The sequence below is a fragment of the Pteropus medius genome, unplaced genomic scaffold, assembly GCF_902729225.1.
Source record: "Pteropus medius unplaced genomic scaffold, Ma_sr-lr_union100, whole genome shotgun sequence".
Taxonomy (NCBI): Eukaryota; Metazoa; Chordata; class Mammalia; order Chiroptera; family Pteropodidae; genus Pteropus; species Pteropus medius.
The window spans coordinates 8,942,247-8,964,178 of record NW_024340848.1 but is presented as its reverse complement, the minus strand read 5'-3'; the positions used below and the strand labels follow the sequence as shown (position 1 = coordinate 8,964,178).

General features: G+C 35.6%; 1 protein-coding gene across 7 annotated transcripts in view; it reads right to left on the bottom strand.

Moving 5' to 3' along the window:
* The window catches only part of MBNL2 (muscleblind like splicing regulator 2), a 150,166-nt gene that overhangs the window by 16,808 nt on the left and 111,426 nt on the right, over positions 1-21,932 (bottom strand). For 2 of the 7 annotated variants that reach the window (XM_039837982.1, XM_039837980.1), the window contains 2 exons: positions 16,159-16,312; positions 7,775-7,869 (listed from right to left, as the gene is read on the bottom strand). In XM_039837982.1, coding sequence (XP_039693916.1) covers positions 7,775-7,869; positions 16,159-16,312 — 249 coding nt within the window. Of the gene's footprint in view, positions 1-7,774; positions 7,870-16,158; positions 16,313-16,932; positions 16,987-21,932 lie in introns of all 7 variants that reach the window. The other 5 variants (XM_039837976.1, XM_039837977.1, XM_039837981.1 and 2 more) reach the window with 3 other exon arrangements.

Genomic DNA, 21,932 nt, shown 5'->3' with positions numbered 1-21,932 from the left:
ACATGTGAGACCACATGTAAAGCAGAATGCTAGACTATTTACCATGCTAATTCCCTTTTCCCCTTACCCCACCCCTATCTTCACTCTTTAAATTTCACACTAGTCAGGAACAATCTTGCTGTTCATTATCTGTCTAACTCTTCCATATCCTTCGAGACTCATCTACCCAGTTTAGAGATAAGGCCCCACCACAGAGTTTACTTCCCACGCAGTAATGTTTAAGCATCTGACTGTTAGTTTTGTGACTCTGTCTGATTGTTCTACATCTCTTTGACTAGGCAGTAAACTCCTAGGTATCTTTTGCATCTCCTCATACTGGTGGTTTCTAGAATGATCACCAGACTCAAACAGGGTCTTACCTTGGAAGCCATTGCTTCCAGCAATGTGGCTTAGGGGAAATGCTAGAAGGGGCTGAGAGGCCAGACCTAATGCCAGTGTGTCTTTGACATGTGGTGACATCATATCTGGTTAAGTGAAGCAACAGTCAGGTTAGCTTGCTGTTCTTCTTGGGAATCAGTTAAGATCTCTCCTCTCCAACTACCCACAGAAAGACTGGCAGCTTCCCTAAACACACAGGTAAAAGTGTGAAGAGGCAGGCAGCAGTGGCAGAACTTAGGGAAATAGGTGCCTATGAATCAAAATTTTACTCTGTTCAAGCAACTTTTATTGAGAATGAGACCCCATTCATCTTTTAGCCCTTGACAAGGATCTAAATTCCTGCATTACAGCTAGTCTCTCTTTCTTTACAAATCTAGAGCTGGAAATAAACACATATGTAGAATGAACTGTATGTTCATTCCTCTCAAAAGAGAACTTCCGAAATTAGAAAAACTGAGCATGATTTTATTACCATCAACAAAAGTCAAAATACTGTAGGGAATATGACTTTTCAATCTAAAAAAGAATCCCTCAAATTCCACTGACATGCGAAGAGGATGCTATTTGAAGTATACTAAGTAGGACAATCCACCAGGCAGTTAAGTTTCACATAAGAACCCCTGACATTTTCTGCACCAAACTGGAATGGATATTATGTCTTTAGGTGCTATATACAAAAGAATTCTTCCCAAGTTTCTCACTGTGAGGTGTAAATTATTTATGCAAAATGAAATGTACTAGATTACACTTATATAACTTAGCCTTTCCTTAGAGAATCTTTAATACATTTATTAATTAAACCTCATGGTAGTCCTGCAAAGCAGCTGCTTCCGAGGCAGGAAAATAAAAGGTCTATTGTCTTCTTATTTTTTGCTTTCTTGAAGAGAATATAATCTGCTTCTATAGGGATCTCATAGATCCAAGTTGACCTAATGACAGAGTCCCCCTGCCACCTCTCCTCTAAAAAATTTTTGGCCATGCTAGCAAGTCTGGACTCCAATGCCACAGCCACATAGCACCATGAAATTTAGACTCACATTGCCATGCAGTTTTAACTAATAGCATTAACTGAATGTAAATACTGCAATGTTAATAGTCTTTTTTTTTTACTTTAAAAGATACAGCAGACTCCTCTCTCTGTCTGTCTCTCCACTCCTGCCAACACACACACACACACACACACACACACACACACACACACACACAATAACATCCCCTGCACACACACATACACGCACATTTATTCACTCCTATATCTCTCCACAAATATTTGACGTGGCAATTCTGCCTCAATTGAAGCAACCAGATCCACTACAGAAATGGAAATACCTCTACAGTTAGAGTATCAGTAAAAAGTAAAAAGTGGCTAAACAACCGTAGCCATGTAATGCTGAGATAGATGTTTCAGCCCGGGTATGGTTCACAAGGGCTGGATTCTGACACTTGCTGTCTCGGCCTTTTTGGAGCACAATGTACTTGGGGCACAGCTGCTTTCTGTAACCTGTTCCCAGGAATCAGCAAACCACAAGAAAGGAGTCTTTCTCAGTTTGATCATCCATACGAGAGACCAGCCACTTGACTGTGCATGACAGGACAGGTATCTGACGGGAGTCAACTCCTCCCATATGAGGGCTCTGCAGAACCGAGAATTTTCTTGTGAAGAAACACAGGCTCCAAACTGGTCAAATGGTGAATAGCGGGGAATGTTTAATGCCTCCTACACTTGTCTGAATATAGTCTTGACAGATGGCTTTGAATAACAGATGTTTTATGCAACTCCTTGAGATGAGAGTTTAAGTAAACAATAACCTTACCTTTCTAGATTTCTTGGTTTGTATAGGCTAACTTACATACCTAATACTATATACAAATAGCTTTGAAGTAGTATTCACAATTATATGTGAGAGATAACTGAAATCCGATCATTTGCTTTTCTCTTCCCTCTTTAGTAATTGTAGCAGATCACATAAAGCCTAATATATGAATCTGGTTGCATGTAGTTATTTTATAATTCTGATAAGATATGGTTGAAGTTGATTATCTGTAGTAAACATATCAGGCATGTCTGGAAAATGGGATTTTCTGACTTATCAAATATTCCAATACATAAAAAGTAAAAAGTTGTGTATGTATATTATTAATAAATTTTTAATAAGCCCTTCCTAGAGCCCTCAAGGTCATAATTTTAAAGATGAATCATCACTTTTTGGAGATGTGGTTAAGTGTTGGTTAACATATTTCCAGAAATATAATTTGATTTACCAGCTTCAAAGGTAGTGATGGGGTGTTCTACGAAAAAATTCTTAATATCCAATGTGTAAGAATTTTTCTTCCTAGCATAGACTCGATGATCCAGAATGAATTAGTGGAATAATTGCCCTCACTGTCCACGTAGCTCTAACTGTGGAAACATGGAGTAATACTTACTTGGAGTAACTTGGAAACATGGAGTAATATTTACTCCAAATCTGAAGGGACTCTCTTTCGAGCAAAGGCCTGGGAGGTCGTTGTGAGTTTGTGGCTCTGAAGTCTCACTGAGGTAGGAAGTGGGAAGCTGCGTGTTAGAGGTAATCACCCTGGAGGCATTCGACCACCGAGTCCACCCAGCTGCTACCACTGAAGGGAGTCAGCTCAGGCAACTTCCTGCAGTTAACCTTCCATGTCAGCCCGAATTTCTATTTCTGCCATGTGACATTTGTTTGAACAGGTTTTGCCATAGTATGAAATAGTTTTTATGTTTCTCTTTGGCTAAAAGTAACTCTGCCTATGTCCTGGGCAAAGGCAAGACAAAGTGGGCCACTTGCCAGCTGCTGCAATCCCAGTTTAGGCTCTTGTTAAAACCTCCTAATGGTCTCAGCAGACTCTCCCGCCTGGAATCCATCTGCTCAGTCTTCCTAGAGGTCTATCTTGCTTGAAAACCATTCAGTGGCCAAATGAGAGCCAAACCCTTTAACCTGGCATTTAAAGTCCTGCACAATCAGAATCAAATCTATGTTGTAGCCGCTCCTGCAAACTAAAGCTCTAACCAATCTATTGTTAGTTCTTCTCTGCTAAACTTTACACTTTCCCACTTTGTACATTTGTGCCTGTCATTCTTTCTATCTAGCAATGATGTTTTAAAGAATGTGCAGATAAAGTGCTTGTAGAATTCAGAAGAGAGAAAAAGCATTTCCAGCTGCAGGGGTTCAGGGAACGACTCAGAGTATAAATTGTATTTAATTGGGCCTTCAAGGATGTTATTAGATAAAGTGAATAATCTCTGTGCATGATGAAGAAATTGAGACTTACAATATATATATTTGGAAATTATTTTCTCCATTTTTGGAATAAAATTTAGTTTTGAAATAAAAAATAATAAAGCAATGAAAGCAAAGAGTACTATAACAATTTAAGTTACAGGAATTCCAATATGCACTCTCATTTTATTAAATAAAATTCCTTATAAGATGATAAAAGTTAGATAACCTATATACTAAGCTGTTTACTTCTACCTCTTTTAATGTATACTCTGAGATTAAATTTGTTTTAATCTAGGCATCTATAGATTTATACAGTCTGACCTTTTGTTAGTAGTCTTAAATTTATATAGTATTCTCATTTTCAATTCTGATTTCCCTTGTTACCAGGCTATTTGTGAGATGTTTGGTAGAGACTAGGAGTAAAGTCTAGGACAACGATTAACACAAAAGAAGCCCATATACTTGGCTTCACTAAGACGAATGACTAATTTTTTTTTACTTTATATTTTCTTACTTCTTATCTTACTTGTATAGAAATTATTCATAGTTTTCAGTGGTTATAGTACTCACTGGTTATAGTATTACATAGAATATAAATACATGGTTATATATTATAATTACTATATATCTACTATTGGTTTCTAAATATGCCCTGGCTATTCCATAACTAACTTGAAGTTATGCTCAAATTCAATTAATCTCCTAGTTTAGGATTCACCTTTGTTTGAGCTGCATTAGCAAGACTCCATTTTCCCCTACACTAACAGAGTTTGTTGCTACTGGCTCTCATTCAAAAAATAGTTTTACATGTGGAAGAAGTGACTTTGTGTATTTGTAATTATAGAAAGAGGCAGTATAGCATGGTAGTTAACGACAAGGCCTCTAGAGTCAAACTGCCTGGGATTAAATTCCAGTAAGACCATGTATTAGCTGTTTAGTGATGCCTAAGGTAGTTAAACTTTGTTTCACTTTTACCTGGGGGATGATGATAACCGTACTTATAAGACTGTTGTAAGGATTGAGTATATCTATATATATGTATCTTTTCTCATGTAATATAAAATACGCGATATCACATAACACGCAGTATATGAGAGAAACCATTTATAATAGTATCTTATACATAATAAGTGGTTTGTAAATAATAACATTATTATTAGGTTTAATTTGTATATAAAGGCCCAAAACCTTAATTGAAACAGGAAATAGCTGTTAATAAATTTGCTTATTGTATTTTTGTTTACATATCTACTCCCAGAGCTAACCATCTAAAAAATTATTTCATATTTCCCACAAGTATTTGGATTTTGTCTTCATATAATTTCAAACTACTAATCTAAGTTCAGTTAAAGCTTTCATTGCTAGCACTTTGATTAAACCCCGAAGTAGCACTTATGGATTTGGTGCTTGCTCATCTTGGCTCACCACGGGGTAACAGTGGTAACCTGTAAAGAAACACTGAACTGGAGGATCTGTCATGGGATGTTTCGGTCTATCTTCTCTATGAATGACCTGTATCTAATTATAAATACCTATGAGATCTGAACTATTAGAACTGACAGTCTAAACTGATCAAATGAGCTGAAAAACTGTCAAAACTCTACCATGTTTTTTGTTTAAGACAGATCTCTCAATGAAAGAAAAGAAGGTAGGATGCTTATCATTCACTGAACTCTGAATGTTTTTCTGTTTGTGTTTACCTTTATAATCTCATACTTTGGGTCTAGCATATCAGCTAAGGAACCTTTGTCGAATCTTAGAGCTGGGAGGGGCTTCAGAGGCGATCTAGTTCTAGTTTTCCTTTTACAAATGAGGAGACTGAGATTTATTACATTAAAATGACATATAATTCACATAGATACGATTCAATTTGAGTTTAAAGGGTGAAATCTTAAGATAGATAACTTGTCATTTAAGGGTCATCAACAATCTCTAAATTCCAAATTCTTCAGCCCTAAAAGAATTTCCAAGTACTTTGGTAGCTGCCTAGCTCTGAAACTTGTTGAAAATACATAAAGAATATTATATCTGAAAGTTTGTGTTTACTACTATTTCCTTTTCTGTGGTTTTTCATGTGCAAACAGAGCTTCATCAAGAGCTGCTAAAGGATTTCCCTTCTTCATTATTCAAGTGCAATCTAGCAACTATTACATTCGACAAACCGCAAAACATAGAACCTAGGATACTTGAAGCTACTGTCAGGGACTCTTTTAATTAGATTTCTTTGGATTTAATTGAAGTTAAGCTTGTTAGTTCCTTTACTAATCATACTCTGCTGTGAAGTGATATATTTTAGCTTCTGAATATTTCATACTTTTTACCTCTGCCTTCCTATATCTATACATAAACCTACACATAAGTATGCAACCTCTCAAAATTTTTCTACCAAGCAGAGCCAAAAAATCACTAGGCTGGAAAAAATATTTATAATAATGATCAAATATTTGTCATAATAAAGGAATTTATCCTAAAACTCTAAAGTATTTCTTTATCTTGACTTCCTTTCCATTCCTAGGAGAGATCTCTCTGTATTAGACATGCTTAACTTGCTGTAAAATAGCGGGAAATTCCATTGTAACAAATACTACTCCATTATATTTGAAACTTGTTTTCTTATGAAGAGAATTTGTAACAAAAATTCTGTTAACAATTTCAAAAACGTGGTTCAAGAAGGCAGGATTTACACATAAAAGAAATAAATATCCAGCTTTCCTATTAAGAAGCTTGAGCAAGTGAAAAGGGGTGCTTTGAACATAATAATGGGAGGATGCAAACTGTCTCTCCCTTCTTCCATCCCATCGTTAAAAAAAAAAAAAACTTCCCACCTAAGAAATTTATTTGCTGTTTTTTGTTATGTCTGTTTGGAAGCTTTCCTTAGAGGTAAGTTGGCATTTTTGAGATGGTGAGTAAAGAGATGAAGAATTGTCAGTGGTTTATATTTAACTCTTGGCCTCTCCTCCCTCCCTCATGCTTTCTTGCTTTATCACAAGTTGGACAGTACAGTAAGAATTGCACAGGATTTTACTTTTATTCCTTCATTCAAGTGCATTAATACCTATCTTTTTAGTGCTTAGACCTATGGAATCATTTATTCACTTGAACATAGAAAGAAGTGTGAATCAGCCCTCCCCACCTGCAGAATACTTTTTGGAATCTGCCATTTATGCCCTAACACATTTTTTTTCCCAATTTCTCTCATTAGCTCAGACCTTCCCTGCAGCCTACTCCTGTATTTCTTTCCATCGTTTATCAGTACAATTGATTTTATCTAAAATATAAACAAACAAACAAAAAAACAAGCTAAAAACAAAACCAAAATTGCTCTTCTATGAGGGAAGGGCATGCGCAATAAAGTGTTTTTCTAGGTGAGGTAAGAGTTTATGCTCACTCATCCTCATGTGCATCTCCAAACCAGGAGCACATGTTTGCAAGCTGGCTGGCTGGGGTTAGGGTTACCATCAGCCTGTGACTACAGAGGGGGAAATAGCCAACTGGCCCTCACTGAGAAATAGTACACCGATGGTCTTATTGGCACATGCATTAAACCAACAGAGTTAAACATCCCTAAATCAGTTATATCCAGCCTTTGTGAACTCAGTGCCTAAGAACTCTTCTTCCAGTATCTGAACAGATTGTAAAGCAGGAACCAAGTGAGTCTGGGAGCACGTATGACCAGGGTGAGATGTTAACAAGAATCATTCAGACCTCAAATTTGATACTAAGGAAAAAGGGAGAACTTTTCTAAGAGGAGAATTTTTTTCCTCCACAATAGATGATAGGGTCTGAACGAAATGAATCAAAATTAGCCAGTTTGGAAGCACCCACGGGCGAGCTTTTGTAATTTCTCTGTGGCAATTCACAAACCACTGGATACGTGATGCTGTACTAAAAGGAATTTAAGCCTGTCAGGTTAATTACACAATATTAGGTACGAAAACAAACAGTGCAACACAAAACATAGCTACATCATTATTTGCAGTAAATGTTAACTCTAAATAAGTGCAACCTGTCCATAAATGCTTGCTGTAAACTAATTAAAAAAATAAAATTTGATGGATAAACATGAAAAAAAAATTCTCACTGAGAATTTTTTTTTTAAATATCAGCACTCATTTAGAGTTTGGGATTTGTGAAAGAAAGCTTTAAAAGGAGCAAACCTGATTGGCTGTGGCTGTTGCTGCGAAGGGGACACTTGTTGCAGGAGTTGTTGCTGCAGAGACAGTGGCTGACGTAGCGCTGTGCATCATGGGTACTTTCAGGAGGGGAACCATGGGAGCAATGAACAGGAGGGTGTAGCATTATGGTAATAGAAGTGGTATTTTGGCATGGTGAATATCAGAGCAGCAAGCCATCATGGGTTAAACCAGCAGATGGCATGCAATCACAATGCAAAGCAAGGAAGCATGGGAGAGAAATAAAAAAGGGAAAATAGCTTATTACAAGTACAATTAAAGGAAGTTTTAAAACATAATCAGTGATTCCCAGAAAGGCCAAAGCAGATTACTTTGGTTGATGTATTTACAAACATTTTACTTCTAACAATAGATCATTCCCAATTCAGAGTCTATAGTGTATGTAATAATTGTTGCTTCTAAAAACACAAAATGTAATGTCTAGTTAAGTAAGAGTATATGATATCCATTTTTAATCATAATTCTAAAACATCAAAGGCTGATATGTAAGCCTAATTTTAGGTAGGATTTTTTTACAATTTATTGTCTTTAAGTTGAATTTCTTTTGTCAATGTGGGGCTGGTCTGAACTGAAATTACCAGGGATTGTGGCTTATTTGGGTCAATAAATGGTGGAGCAAAAATCATGGCCTTGATGTGAATTCTATCACAGTTAAACTGTGACATAGCCAGACAAATTTTGCCAATGTTTATTTTTCTGGATTCTAAATGGAACAAATTCATATGTCCTAAAGACAGACTTTTGTACCAAGGCATTGGAATGTATGGGGATAGCTATATGCTATTAAAAGTTAACATCTAAGGAGATGCTAAGGTACAAATAATCATTGCAAATAAATCAACACTTAAAATTAAAAAGAGTATTAAGAAGTCAGATATTTGTTTTCAAAATACATCCATTTATAATTTTTTTTTTTAAATAAATACTTCTGGGAAACTCTGATAATTCTAACACACAGCAAAGAGGAGATAAAGGCACACCACTATGAAACTTTAAAACACTGATGAAATTAGCCTGCCTCTCTGATAAATTAAGCTTTTTTTCCTTCTGTCAAACCATAAAAACTATAAATAGAATAAAATACAGATCATTAAAAGGCAGACTCGTGCTTGTGGTTTTATGTTTTGTAGTGGTTGTTCTAGCACAGTGGTTGTTCTAGTCACATTAAAATGGTCATTTTCTTAAACATACAAGTACATTTTAAAAACCTACACATTAACTCTAAAGCCAAATAAGCCTTCAGATCTACCGTTTCCTAAAGCATTTCTACCATCTCTGAAATAAATTTCAAGCAAGTGAAGGTATTGTACATAATATAAAAGACAAATAAAAAAAGGTTGAAACCTACCAATACTGGTAGCGGGTGTCATGCACAAAACTGACCCTGCATGTCATGCAATGGTAGGTGGAAAAAGTGAATAAAGGGAAAGAAACAGGTTAGCGGTTTAGAGTTAACATTCAAAGTGAGATTGAAGCACAACCAGAAATAAGTAGGGTTAGTTAACACAGTCTTTTAGAGTCATTCACATTTTCAGTACTGAAACAAATATATCTGACTTATTGTAAGCCAATATTATTCAAAGTTCACTCCTTAGACTACTTTTCAAACTTTCTATTCCTATATATCGACATGATTCTAATAAGAATGACATGTGATAATAATGCTGGAGTGTCCTTCCTCAAAGACCTCAAAGTACTTGAGAGATATTATCAAGTTAATTTTCCAAGGTAGGAAGTGGGTATTTTACAGATGAAAAATCTGAGGCATGGTAACTACTCCAAGGTCATACGTCGTGTGATTCAAGGCTAAGGCTAGAAATAGAATTCTATTCCTAAATCCAGGTCAGATTTTGTATTCACTGGATTACACTGACCTTATTGCATTAAAGCTTTGCTTGTTTGGTTCTAAAATGTTCAATGTCAATAACAGAAGATAATAAAAATAGTAATTAAGATTCCGGAACTTCCAAATCAAAGGCTTACAGGTCACGTGAATTTTAGATTACTATCGAAAGCCCTACAATGTAGAAAGACCGAGATTCCTGTGAGAATGATTGGGATGAATATATGTTCTATTTTATGCTACCAGTTCATTATGATAAAGGAGTGGTGCCTAAACAATAAAGTCTAAATACTATAGAAGCAAAGTAGTGCAGAGTTAGGGCTGAGTTAGGACCAGGGCTAGGGAATTTTGTCATGGCTTGCTGTTAGGTGATCCTTGAGGGGGACCTTTGCAAAATTCCTAGGAAATCTCAACTTGATGTTTAAGTGGGTAGGTGGGAGGCAGGAGGGAGGATTTCAGCCCTTCTTTTGGAATAGTCACCTTACCTATAGGTGGTCTTATTAAGGTACTTGAATCAGAAAATTCTGACCATGAATACTAATTTATGTTGTGGAGGACTGAAAAAAGAACCATATTGAAAGGAATTATCTAATTCTGGTTCAGTTCCTTAGAATGAAAATCAAAGTAATATAAGGATTTAGATGACTGAAGATTGAGTGTCATGTGGGTGCCAGAGAATTAGTTTTTAATGAATGTAAGTGTATCCACTTAGGGTTTTAGAACTGTCTTCTGAGATTCTAGATGAAGAATTTGTGATGTGTAGGTCTTTATTCTCTCTGCTGAACTGTTCACACCTGAGGGAGACTTTTTGCCTGATGTACGTTTTGATCAGGCTAACATTAACTAGTCAAGACAAGAGGTTATTTAACTTGACTACTTACTATTGGATTCTTCAGCAAACATGTGCTACTATTTTCAACTTAAAACACACACACACCAACACCTCAAAATCCTGTTCATGACACCCAATCTTTTTCTAGCCCTATCTTTCTAATCTTTACAAATTACCTGAAAGTCACCTACGCATAAAATTTCACTTCCTTGCTCCCATTTATTCTTCAATTGTCTCCAATTTGGCTTTCATTTTCACCTCTCCACTCAACCTGCTAATGTCACCAAAGAACTTCATATTGCTGCAATCAGTAGGAGCTCTTTCATCTTCAGCTAACTTCACCTAACTTTCTGAGTATTGGTAACATTTAGCACTTGGCCACTCGCTCCATAATAAACCACTCTTTTTTTCTTGTATTTTCTGATAACTAACTCTCTCTCTCTCTCTCTCTCCATCCCTCCTTCCCCTCCCCCCACGCACCCCAATATCTCTATATGCTGGAGTTTTTCAGGACTCAGTTCTGGTTCTTTTTCATTTACTCTATACTTTTTCCTGGCGAATCATTCAATACATAATATCATTCAATCCAGTATTTAACTACTGTCTATGAGCTCAACGCTACCAAATTATGTATCCTGCCCAGATTTCTCCTTTAAACTTCAGGTCCTTTCATCTGTCTGCTCATATGGCCTTTCAACTTGGATATCTGACAAAGGTCTCAAATTTAATATGTTCAAACAATCTTTCCCACAGAATATTTATCCACTTCATAAAATTCTATATGGACATCACTATGTAGTAGCTTTAGCTTAAACTGAAAGTTATGCCTGACAGCACTGGCCCAACTCACCAATGCATGCATTATAGAATGTACCTTGTATTTGTCTGTTTGTCCATCTCTACAGCTACTTTTCAATTCCTGATCACCATCATCTCTAGGCTCAGCTATGCAATAATATCCTAACTGGTTTTCCTGCTTCCATTCTCACCCTGCCCCCCACCTTAGTCTATTCTCCGCTCTGCTAGCAGAGTAAACCTTTCCATATACAGGTCTGTTCACTTCTCTGCTGGAAATGGTTTATTGCTTTCTCATTGCTTTTGGATAAAAACCATGTATGGTCTGACCATCTCCCCAGCTCGTACTCTTCCCCAGGCACTATGCTCCAGGTCAGCCTTTCATTTCTTTGAACTGAACACAGCACACTTTTGTCCTACTTTTGGGCTTCCCACAAGTTGTCCCCTCTGACTGGAATAAACTTTACCCTACTCTTTTCATCCTTTAGGTCTAAAGGTGCATGTCACTTCTTAGAAAACTATTTAATTGTTCTTCTACCTATCTCCACATGCCATTTAGATCAGTTTTCTATTTTTACTCTTATTAACTCTCCTTTTTCATTCATAGTACTCAGAAAAAAATTTAATTATATATTTATATGAGTATTTATTGAACATCTTGTCTCCCTTTCTCTACTGTATACTCTGGGGGATCAAGGATCATATCTGTCTAGGTCTACGGGGCACATAGTAGGTGATCAGTTGGTTGAATAAATGTTCTCAGCCATTACTGAGTGTGTGTTGGGAGCAGTTTGTCCCTAAAATTTATTAAAATATCCAGCTTGTGAATGATTTCATTTTAAAGCCAACCATGGCTAGATTCAAAGTTATCCCTATAAAAATTCTATGTTATTCTTTTTCATGCTAATGTGGAGGGGCTTTCTTGGAGACCTTTCCTGTGTCATGCATGTGAATGTCACTGGGTTGCAAATCATCAACAGCAGCTCCTGCAGCCACAATGGTCTAGGATTGGACATATCACATTGGCTTCAGTTCAAGATATGGCTGCAATATTTTACCAAATTACTTTGATGAACCATGGTCTCTACATAGCTTAAAAGTGATATGAATATTGGAAAAACAGCTTTTTCCCCTATAACTACAATGGATAATTGTAGTTATACAATTACACTCTTCCCAACCCATGCTGTCCCACCTACCTGAGATGCTCTTCCCTCATTGGTAAGATCTTCCTTATAATGTCCTAAGCAAATCTCTCTTCCTTTAGAAAGTCTGTCTTTCTCTATATACTTTCTCAACCAGACACTGCACATGCTGATGGCCGAATACATTGTCTCTTTCTTCTTCACTCAAATAGTTTCACTCATATCCTAAGTTAGCCCTTAATGCTTTCAATTATGTTTGTTTTTCGCCTACTTCTGAACTCCTCTGTAGTCTCGTTACTGGCTCTGGAAGCCAGAACACACTATACGTTCAATTACTATCTGCTGAATTGGATGGGATACATAAATTTTACTGTGGTTTTAAATAGACATAGTTTCCATTAAACACTGACAAATTTTTCATGAAGGTGTTTGATAACCTTATGTAACATTATGGTTTCCGATCATTAGGTAATATTTGTGTTAGCACTTTTCCCTGTTCTACCTATTTCGTATTTCCAATATAATGAAATAATTCAAGGAGGGAGTCACTGGGTTGTCTCTGTTCTGACTAGCTAAAGCATTTCACTAAGGCACTAATGCTATCAACAGAGCCTCAAATGTTTTTTTGCTTCAGTTGCACAAATATTTTAACTCTAGAAACTGTGAGTCAGAATTATCTGAATAATTCCATTAATTATATATTCCACGTTGCAGCATAGACACAGCCTCAGTTTTTCCATCTGCAAAAGGCAAATAATTATTCCTGCCATTGGCAGAACTATCTTGAAGAATAATGCAAGTATGTCTATAAGAACATTTACAGTAACTCAGAATAAACCTGTCAGAGAAATGCCAGGAACTATTATGCTGCTATTTTTGTAAGTGGTTTCCACCATTTTCCTAACATAGCCAAAAAAAAAGCATATCTACTTGGTTAAAATAATCCCTATCAAAAAAGGAAAAAAAAGAAAAACTCCCACCCACTGCAAATGTGCCAAGGCATCAACCAGGGTGATAATTATATTAGCATGGTTTTGTATAAGAATTCCATATTTTGCTTAATATTTTATGTTAATATTTCCACAGCCTGGAGGCAGAATCTAAGTCCAAATTCACATTGTGTCATTGGAAGAATTTTAATAGCACACCAAAACTTCACTATGAGTGACCTTTCAATAAAGGTCTCTGGGAAAACATAAAATGCTTTTTGTTTTATATTTATGATAATCATTAAAGTATTTATAGAAAAATAATGTTTAAAAATAATGAGTCCACCATCCACCATTTTCACTTAATTTACAGAGGTTTAAAATAACAGTGATTAATAATGAATGATTATTATCATCATCACTTTAAAATTAGGCTCAAAATGCTGTGTATGAGAAAGAAAGCGTGAAATAAAAAACTACAGCCAAAATAAACTCTGAAATTTCTGTTGTGGATTTAAAGGGAAAGATTATGCTAATTTCCTTTTCATAAAATTATTTTCTCTTTCATCATTTGAGAAACATGAAAATTTCTTAGAAGTTGAAATACCATTTCAGAGCACGAGATCCACATGCTTGTTTACTATGATATTTATATCGTGTTACAAATGGAAACACTTCTAATTCACAGAATTAAGCGGGTTAGGACCCACTTTTTGGCTCCCAAAGCCCACTCTATTGAGGGTTGCTGGACACACTGAACAGTTCTTAAAGAATCCAGCAGAGGGCAGAAGTGCACAACCACAGCAGCCAGTACAGACTGAGTCCTCAATACAATGCATTTCATCGACAATAATCGTCATTACATAAGGGACGATATTTGTTCTTGCTTTGGAAGTCTTTAAACAGTTTCCAGGTGGAATATTTTAAAATAAAGATTCTTTCAGTGATTTAAAAAGTCAATTATTATTGGATGGAAGTGTTAACTATGAGTTAGAGGCCTTCGGTCTTTCTCGTGGCTTAGCTCCAGGGTTTCACAGGCATTCCCAGGGAATGGTAGTGGCATATGATCACCCAGTCTTCAGAAACAGACTTGTCCTTTCATGCTTCCCCCTCAGAATATTCGTCCCTAATTTTTTTATTTTAAAACATGAAGATGAAGTTTATAAAATAAGACACCTGGAGAAATCATACAGGACTTGAGGTAAGTTTATCTTCTAGTAATTATTTTATAAATATGTTATGTCAAGTGGATTACAATACTGCTGTGCTATAACTGCACTGAAATGTCACTAATTAAGGTTGTAATAAGACAAGAGTTAAGCCCCAATAAGTATTGATTTAGAGACTGACTCCACAAGTCTATTTTAAGAGTAGAGCAGAACTAAAATTAAAAAAAAAAAAAAACACAAAATACTAAGAAACATTTACTTATGTAATTTATACTTTTCCTATAATAAATGTTGTTAACAGGTAAATAATTCATTTCAAAGTATAGATTTTATAGAAAAAATACCATAGAAATAGTTATTTAACTCTCTCCTTTGTTAACTCCTGATATGCTGTGAGATTTAAGGAAATGGATAATAAGCCTGTGAAAAGTACAACCATGTGGATTAGGATAAACAAGCTCTTTTTGATAAAAATTGCTATTCATCTATATTTACCTTTAAGTCATTATCATGCGATGAAAATTTGACTTTGAAACTAAGAACACAATGAACAGCCTAAGTCACTCTCTGGTTCCTTTTGTTTGTTTGTTTGACACTCTAGCAAATTTTATTTATATTGAGAATACTATCCCTTTTTCTAACACAGACCAAAGGTCGAAACCACAGTCAATTTAGGGTGACTTCTTGTGTCTGTAAATGGTGTATGTAGGTCTATGGTCAGGGCAGTGAGTAAGAAATGGAGGAGGGTTAACGTGCACTGTACTTTTGTTTTTTCACTTTATTTGCTGTTTTATGCCAAGCTGTAAAGTACTCTGTGGCCTCCACATATGGAGGCCCGGGTTGTGTCATGTCATGTAGATTGGACTAGTCACAGGGAAACTAGGTTCTAGGTCTTTTTCTCATTAGTTATGCTACCTTGGGAGTCACTTCGCATTTAGGGGGCCTCAGTTTTCTCATCTGTAAAACAATTAACTGGATGATCACTAAGAATCCTTTGAACTTCGAGATTCTATGATTAAGATAATTCATCTCTTAGTTGAATGATAGAGTTAATGTATCTTAGTATTCGATATTATCAGGCATTGGCTTAGAAACCAGACATAAGAGCTCTCTATATTTGTGAACTTGGAAGTTGAGAAGGATGGCAGGAGAGACAGAATGGATGTAAAAAATATGAGTAGAGGATTGCTTTAATTTGAATAACCTCACTTTTTAGTACTCTGAATAAGAATAGAAAAAAAAAAGGTTAGTATTTATGGGAATTACTATTTTTAGGTCATACAGGGTTAATGACAAATTTCAATTGTCACACATAAAAGATCTTATTTACATAAACAGTTTTACATAGCATGTGTAAATACAAGAAACCAAAAGGGCTAACTGCTATTTGCTTCTCATGGGTTCAGTCTGTCACTTAACTCTATAAAATATTTGGCTTTAGAATCCTAACAGTCTTTAGCTATCATTCCAAGCAAGGTAAATATATCTAGATAGCTAGGACATTGAGTTTCAGGCTGTAGTTACTGTACCTTTAAAAGCAAACTAGATGCCACCGAACAGCTTAAAGGAATGAGAAGAAAGCACATGACCAGAAGGGCACACAGACACAGGACTTGGAACTGTCAGGGCACATACCTGTTGGAATAAATGCTGTGTGTTGCTGCAACTGTGCACTGGTTAGAGCCTGCTGGTAGTGCAAGACGCTGGGATTAAAGACCGTGCTGGCACCATTGCTCTTTTCAAGTGCTTGTCTCTTTGGTAAAGGGTGAAGAGCACCAGGTGGAAAGGCCTATAAGTGAAGAATTGGATAAGATATGTATAACTCAAAGTAAACACACCTTCAGTGTCCACAGAGATCATCAATTGCAACATTCTTTTAAAAAATGACAGCTAAGGAGATGCCTCTGCCATGCACCTTAATTTAAATAGCAGCAATGTCGAATGAGTGAGAATTCGTTATTGAGAGCAAAAGCATGATTTCTGTAACCCAAAATGGTGCATCTCAACTAAGGAAAAGAAAAACTATCAAGCAACAACAACAAAAATGGCTTCAGCTTTTAAAATGAGTTAAACTATTCTAAGGGGGAAAAGAAGCATTTGTGTTATTATTAGTACCCATTCTTGTCTTTAACTAAATGACAATTTCTTGAATTTAAAGGTTAATGAGAATTATTTTCCGAGCCAAGTAATTTAAATTTGCTTCACTCTTTTGGAAAAGGTATTAAAATTTGTTAGGATTAATTTATTTCACATATTACATATGAAAATGAGATGGCAAAACACCTTATTGAATTTTTTCATTACTTAATAATAAATGATTGTTTGCAACCAATACTTTACAAGTAATACAAATCTCAGATGGTTCTCTGAAAAGCTACATGCAAAGCGAAAGGTGAAAGGTCAAAGTACCAGGTCTACAGATGCTTCGAGAGGTCGCTTCATTGCTTTGGCAGTCGACTGAGTCTTTTAATAACAGGCAGCGAGCACATGATGGCAGTGGGCCAATGGGATTCAAGCGAATTAACATACAGGTAAACAGCAAGCAGAGGTGCATCATGGGAACGGCATTGCATTGTGGATAGGTGAGAAGGAAAAAAATATTCTGAATGCAATATACAACGTACAAAACACTAGGCATGCACAACAACAAAAATGTTCTCTAAAGAAATGAATATTACACCTTAAATTAGTATTGAAGCAAAAATGCATCTACTATACCTTAGTTAAAAGCATATAAGAGAGTAAAATATAGATGTTTGAAATTCAGGAAAGTTAATTAAAACAGCAGCTTGCATACAAACCATAAGCATTTTTTATATTGCTTCAGAAAAAAAATGGAAAACTTTTAAGGGCCATAGGATTGAAGAACTTCTGATAAGTTAGTTTTCAAATATAAAATAATCAATGCACTAAGTATATAAGATCCAAGTTTAAAAAAAAGATTATATCTTTAACTTGTATTAAAAAAACTTTTAATGATAATCTAGCCTAACAAAATGAAGTGGCCAACTGAGACAAAAAATTCAGGCAAAAAAATATTCAAACACAAGATTATTTAGGCAAAACTGTTTGAGTTTGGATCTTAATTTTTTGTCTGAATCATGGATAATTGTCTCAATTTTTTTCTTCATTCTGCTAGTGTGGATTTGACAATGTAGAATAAGGTTCCAAACTTAACAAGTTTTGAATTTGAACAGTAAGTTTCTCAAATTTCCCACTTTTATTCCATTGTACTGTTTCTAATGACTAACTTATCATCCATTCTATGATCTCTACTACATCTGAAATTATAATTCAATTTATCTTAACAACTTACCGGATTATACTAAGAAAACACCCTTTAATAAGGTAGTTAGTGTCCTCAAGTATCAAAATAATTTATATTTAATAATTCTATTTGTACTTTTAGCTATGATCAGTGACCAACCCAGTTAATTAGATGCGGAAATTTTGACTAGAACAAGTACAATAGCTAAAAATAGCAAACAGCTAAAAAATAGCAAAGAACTGCTTGAAATATTAGAAGTAAAATAATATCTTTAACTTATAACCATACTTTTGGGCAGATAGTTTCATTTAAACAGCTGAAATAATAACAAATATTGATTTAGACTACAATGAAAAAATTTTCCTATTCCTTGGTAATTGTTGTAAAAGACCTAAAAATGCTATAATGAAATCTGTGAAAATAAAGAAATTTGAAGGAATAGCTCCAATGCAAATAAAAAATGAAATACCCTCTTTTTATGTTTAGCACAATAGGTAAACCCCTAAGGTTTATATAATAAATACAAAATGTTATGTTCTAAAGTTCTGAATTAGAACTATGGCATTTGAAATAAAATGGGATAGTACTAAACCCTCAAAAGGGAAATAGTAAATGATATTTTCCTTGGAAAATAAAGAGTTGGTCATCATCATTTGATGATTCAGGATTCAAAGTATAGAAATGATAGGAGATCATTTCATAGAAGCGCTATGGAGGATGGAGACTAGAAATAAAGTGGAAAGGACCATAGGTAGAGAAGAGATTTAGAATGGCCAGTGGAGAATCTGTTTTGTATGGCAGTCTTGATAGCAGCCATCAAATACTGTGAAATCATTATTCTTAAAGTAGAATTGTGAACATTTGTATAAACTAAGTGTTATAATAAGAAAGCTTCTTTATACTGGATGTTCTTTTCTCAAATGCAAGTTGCTGTTATGTAACTTCCATGACACGACTTTCATTTAAAATCTTTCATTCCTGTGTAATTTTATATTGCTAAATAATGCATTTTCTTTAGCTTAATCTACCTATATATGGCTACATAGCCTGTTCTCATAGAGTGCGTTGAGAACATTAATTGGATATTTAAACTCCAAATCATTTTGGCCTCAACTCTTCCTTTCACTTTTTCAGTCCTTGGTAGTTATAGAACAAATCTACTATTGGGTTGATTTTTTCTGATATACTAATTAGAACAGTGATTATGTCCCCAAAGGCTGGTATTTCTGAACAAAATTTTGATTTAACAAAGAATCATTTAATGAAATTTCAAAGTAGGAAAAGAAATATTAAATATTTCTCCCAGAGATAATTGGCTGGAAGGTTAATGTTCGCTTTTTTCTGATCTTAGTTTTCTGAAACTTAATTTCCATAGAAATCACAATAATCTAGGAATGTAAAGAAACCGAGAGCTCTAAACTGAGCTGGACAGTGACTTTCTATCACTTCATCTTGTGGGTTATCTTTACTAGACACAAGTATCTTTCCCTTTGAAGGAAACACTAAAGTCTTGGAGGATCGAGCATCTGTATTAACATCTTACACACCTCACACTTTGAGGCCCATGAATAGAACACATTAAAAAACCTATATGGATGACTAATTAGGTTATAATACAGCGTTGTAGTGCACAGATATTCTGCTTAGAGGATATTATTTGAGTCCTGGCTTATGTTTACCTATGTTGAAAGATCTTCAGGCTTAGAACAGACTTTAGAGATAGCCAAGCCCAGTGCATCTTGGAATCTACTTTAGGCACCTATATAGAGAAAGAAGTTCTCTTTAATTGAGACCCTAGATGTGCCAGATACTCGGCATTCCTTCTTGCTGGCCTTACGAACATTTTTGATCCTCTGCCCCTTCTGGGCCTCCTCCAGCTTGTGTACATGAAGCAAAGCTTTTCTTTTTCTGGATCAAGAAACCATCAAACTGTGAGTTGAGGCAAGCAAACCAAGGCCCATGCCAGGCGTTACAGGCAAGGGCCACATCTGAGGAGTCAGGAAACCCTGACAACAACGATCAGAGCTGCCACTATAACATGGAAGAAAAGGATATGGACAAGTAGGAGGGAATTCAAAGTTCCTATACATGTTGTAATAAGTAGGTATCTCCTTGTATAACTCTGTTTTTGTGTGGGTGAAAAAAGAGTGCTTGCTTGAAGATCACATACCCTTGAGTTAAAATTACCAAATAGAAGCTCTGTCTGGCTTATTTTCACATTTTAAAAATTCTGGAGAAGATGATGCTCATGTTTTAAGAGGTATTGTGAGAAAAAAATAAGGCTCTAAAGGAAATAAGTATCTCTTTTTCTGGAATCAAAGCTTTAAATTCATTTTCAGGGTCCAATTAATCAAGACAATGGGGAAATCCCTGGACAGTAATAAAAGTTGCACTACAGAAATTCTTTGTGTTCATATATGAAACCTAGGTGAATGGAAGGAATATTAATATCTACTGACTAAAATCATTACTCTATTTGTTCTTTTAAACAAGGAAATAAAATAATAGTTTTTCTTCAGTGTACTGAGTAATCTTGGTACTAGAGTAAGAATACTTTGGCTTTATCCAAGTGAACCTAGGCTAGTTTCAAATGAACCTCTCACTTCAACTAAAAAGACATGACAGATTCAGTAATTTTCATGTCACTGTCAGAAAGAAGCTGGCTTTTGTTCTGAAACTCCATTCCATTGGGTTGTCTCTGATGATGCTGCAAGATTCCCCAAAATATCGGAACTCCAAATTTGGGCACAGTATAACAATCCAGGAAACTATGGTAACTAAATATACTGACATCCACTGCAATAACCTCTATGCACCTTGATGAATCTGATATGAAAATGTGCAGAAAGGTAAAGAGATATGAGGCTGAAGAATGACCTTTATGTGTAAATGGCCATTTCTTCTCTTATCTTCATTAATCCAGGTCACCTACCATTGACATATAGTAGGTACATTGTTCCTTCAAATATGTAAGAATGTGTCCCTGTAGATGTCCAAAGCCATGGTCAGTGCCGTATGGAGAAGCCTGTCTTAGAGAATGGACTGATATACCAAGAGAAGCGGAAAAGAGAACAAAGAGAGATATCTACTGGTTTTCAAGTTTCTGAATCCAGGCACCCCTGAGCCCTATTTTATTTCTCTTTTTGGAGGGTACTACATGATCTAGTAAAGTCCAACTTTTTAATTTAAGCTACTTCAGTTGGGTTTTTGTCTTTTGCTAACGTAGTCCTGACTAGCCTTGGGGACATTCTTGATACCGAGTGATGATTTATAATATTAGTTCAATGGAAAAATGTGTTCTTTATGTCCAACAATCAACATACCAGTTAGGATAAATTGGAGCTGACTTAAAGAATCATTACAATGAAAAAAATTTACTTCTCATAGAATGAGATCTTCACTAAGAGGATGGTAAAACAGAGTCCATACTGGAAAAATATATAAAAGAATTCCATTTTCATCAGCATTAAGTAACCAATTTACTTTCATCTTCCCTCCACTTCCCATTCCCAATTATAATGTTTTGAAAACCACTCTTTTACTAGAACAAAAAAAGGGAGAATTTCTCTATGTTGTAACAACTTTCATATGTTGGATGCATACATCCTCAGATATATAAAAACTCGTATATTCAGAAAAATCAGTTATGTCCAGTGACATAAGAATGAAAAAGACACAGGAAGAACACTAAAAGGACAGAGACTCTGAGAAGAAACAGTGAGAGAGATGAAGGACCCAGTGCTCAAGAAGCTTGGAAAGAAGCTCAGATTGGAGAGGTCTGTATAGCCACACGTGCCACACTAAGTGGCAGTCACAAAGGGCAGACTCTGTGCCTTTATTTCTGTATCCCTGTTGCTTATCACGGGGCCAGGCATTTGTAAACATTTGTGGAAAGAATGTTGAATAATATGAACCTGTTTGTATAACAGCTACCCTTGCATTTTGATCAGTTATCAATGTGTGAGGTACATGGTCACTAGTTAGAACATTGTGTTTTAAATTCTACCTTTTATCTCAAAAGCCATATCTGTCTTTTCCAAGGAAGGACTGGCTGAGTCTTTCATGCCCCACTGGACCCAATTATGCATTTCCATCATCAGCATTGTCACTCTTACTTACTAAACTCCATGCTCCTCCAAGG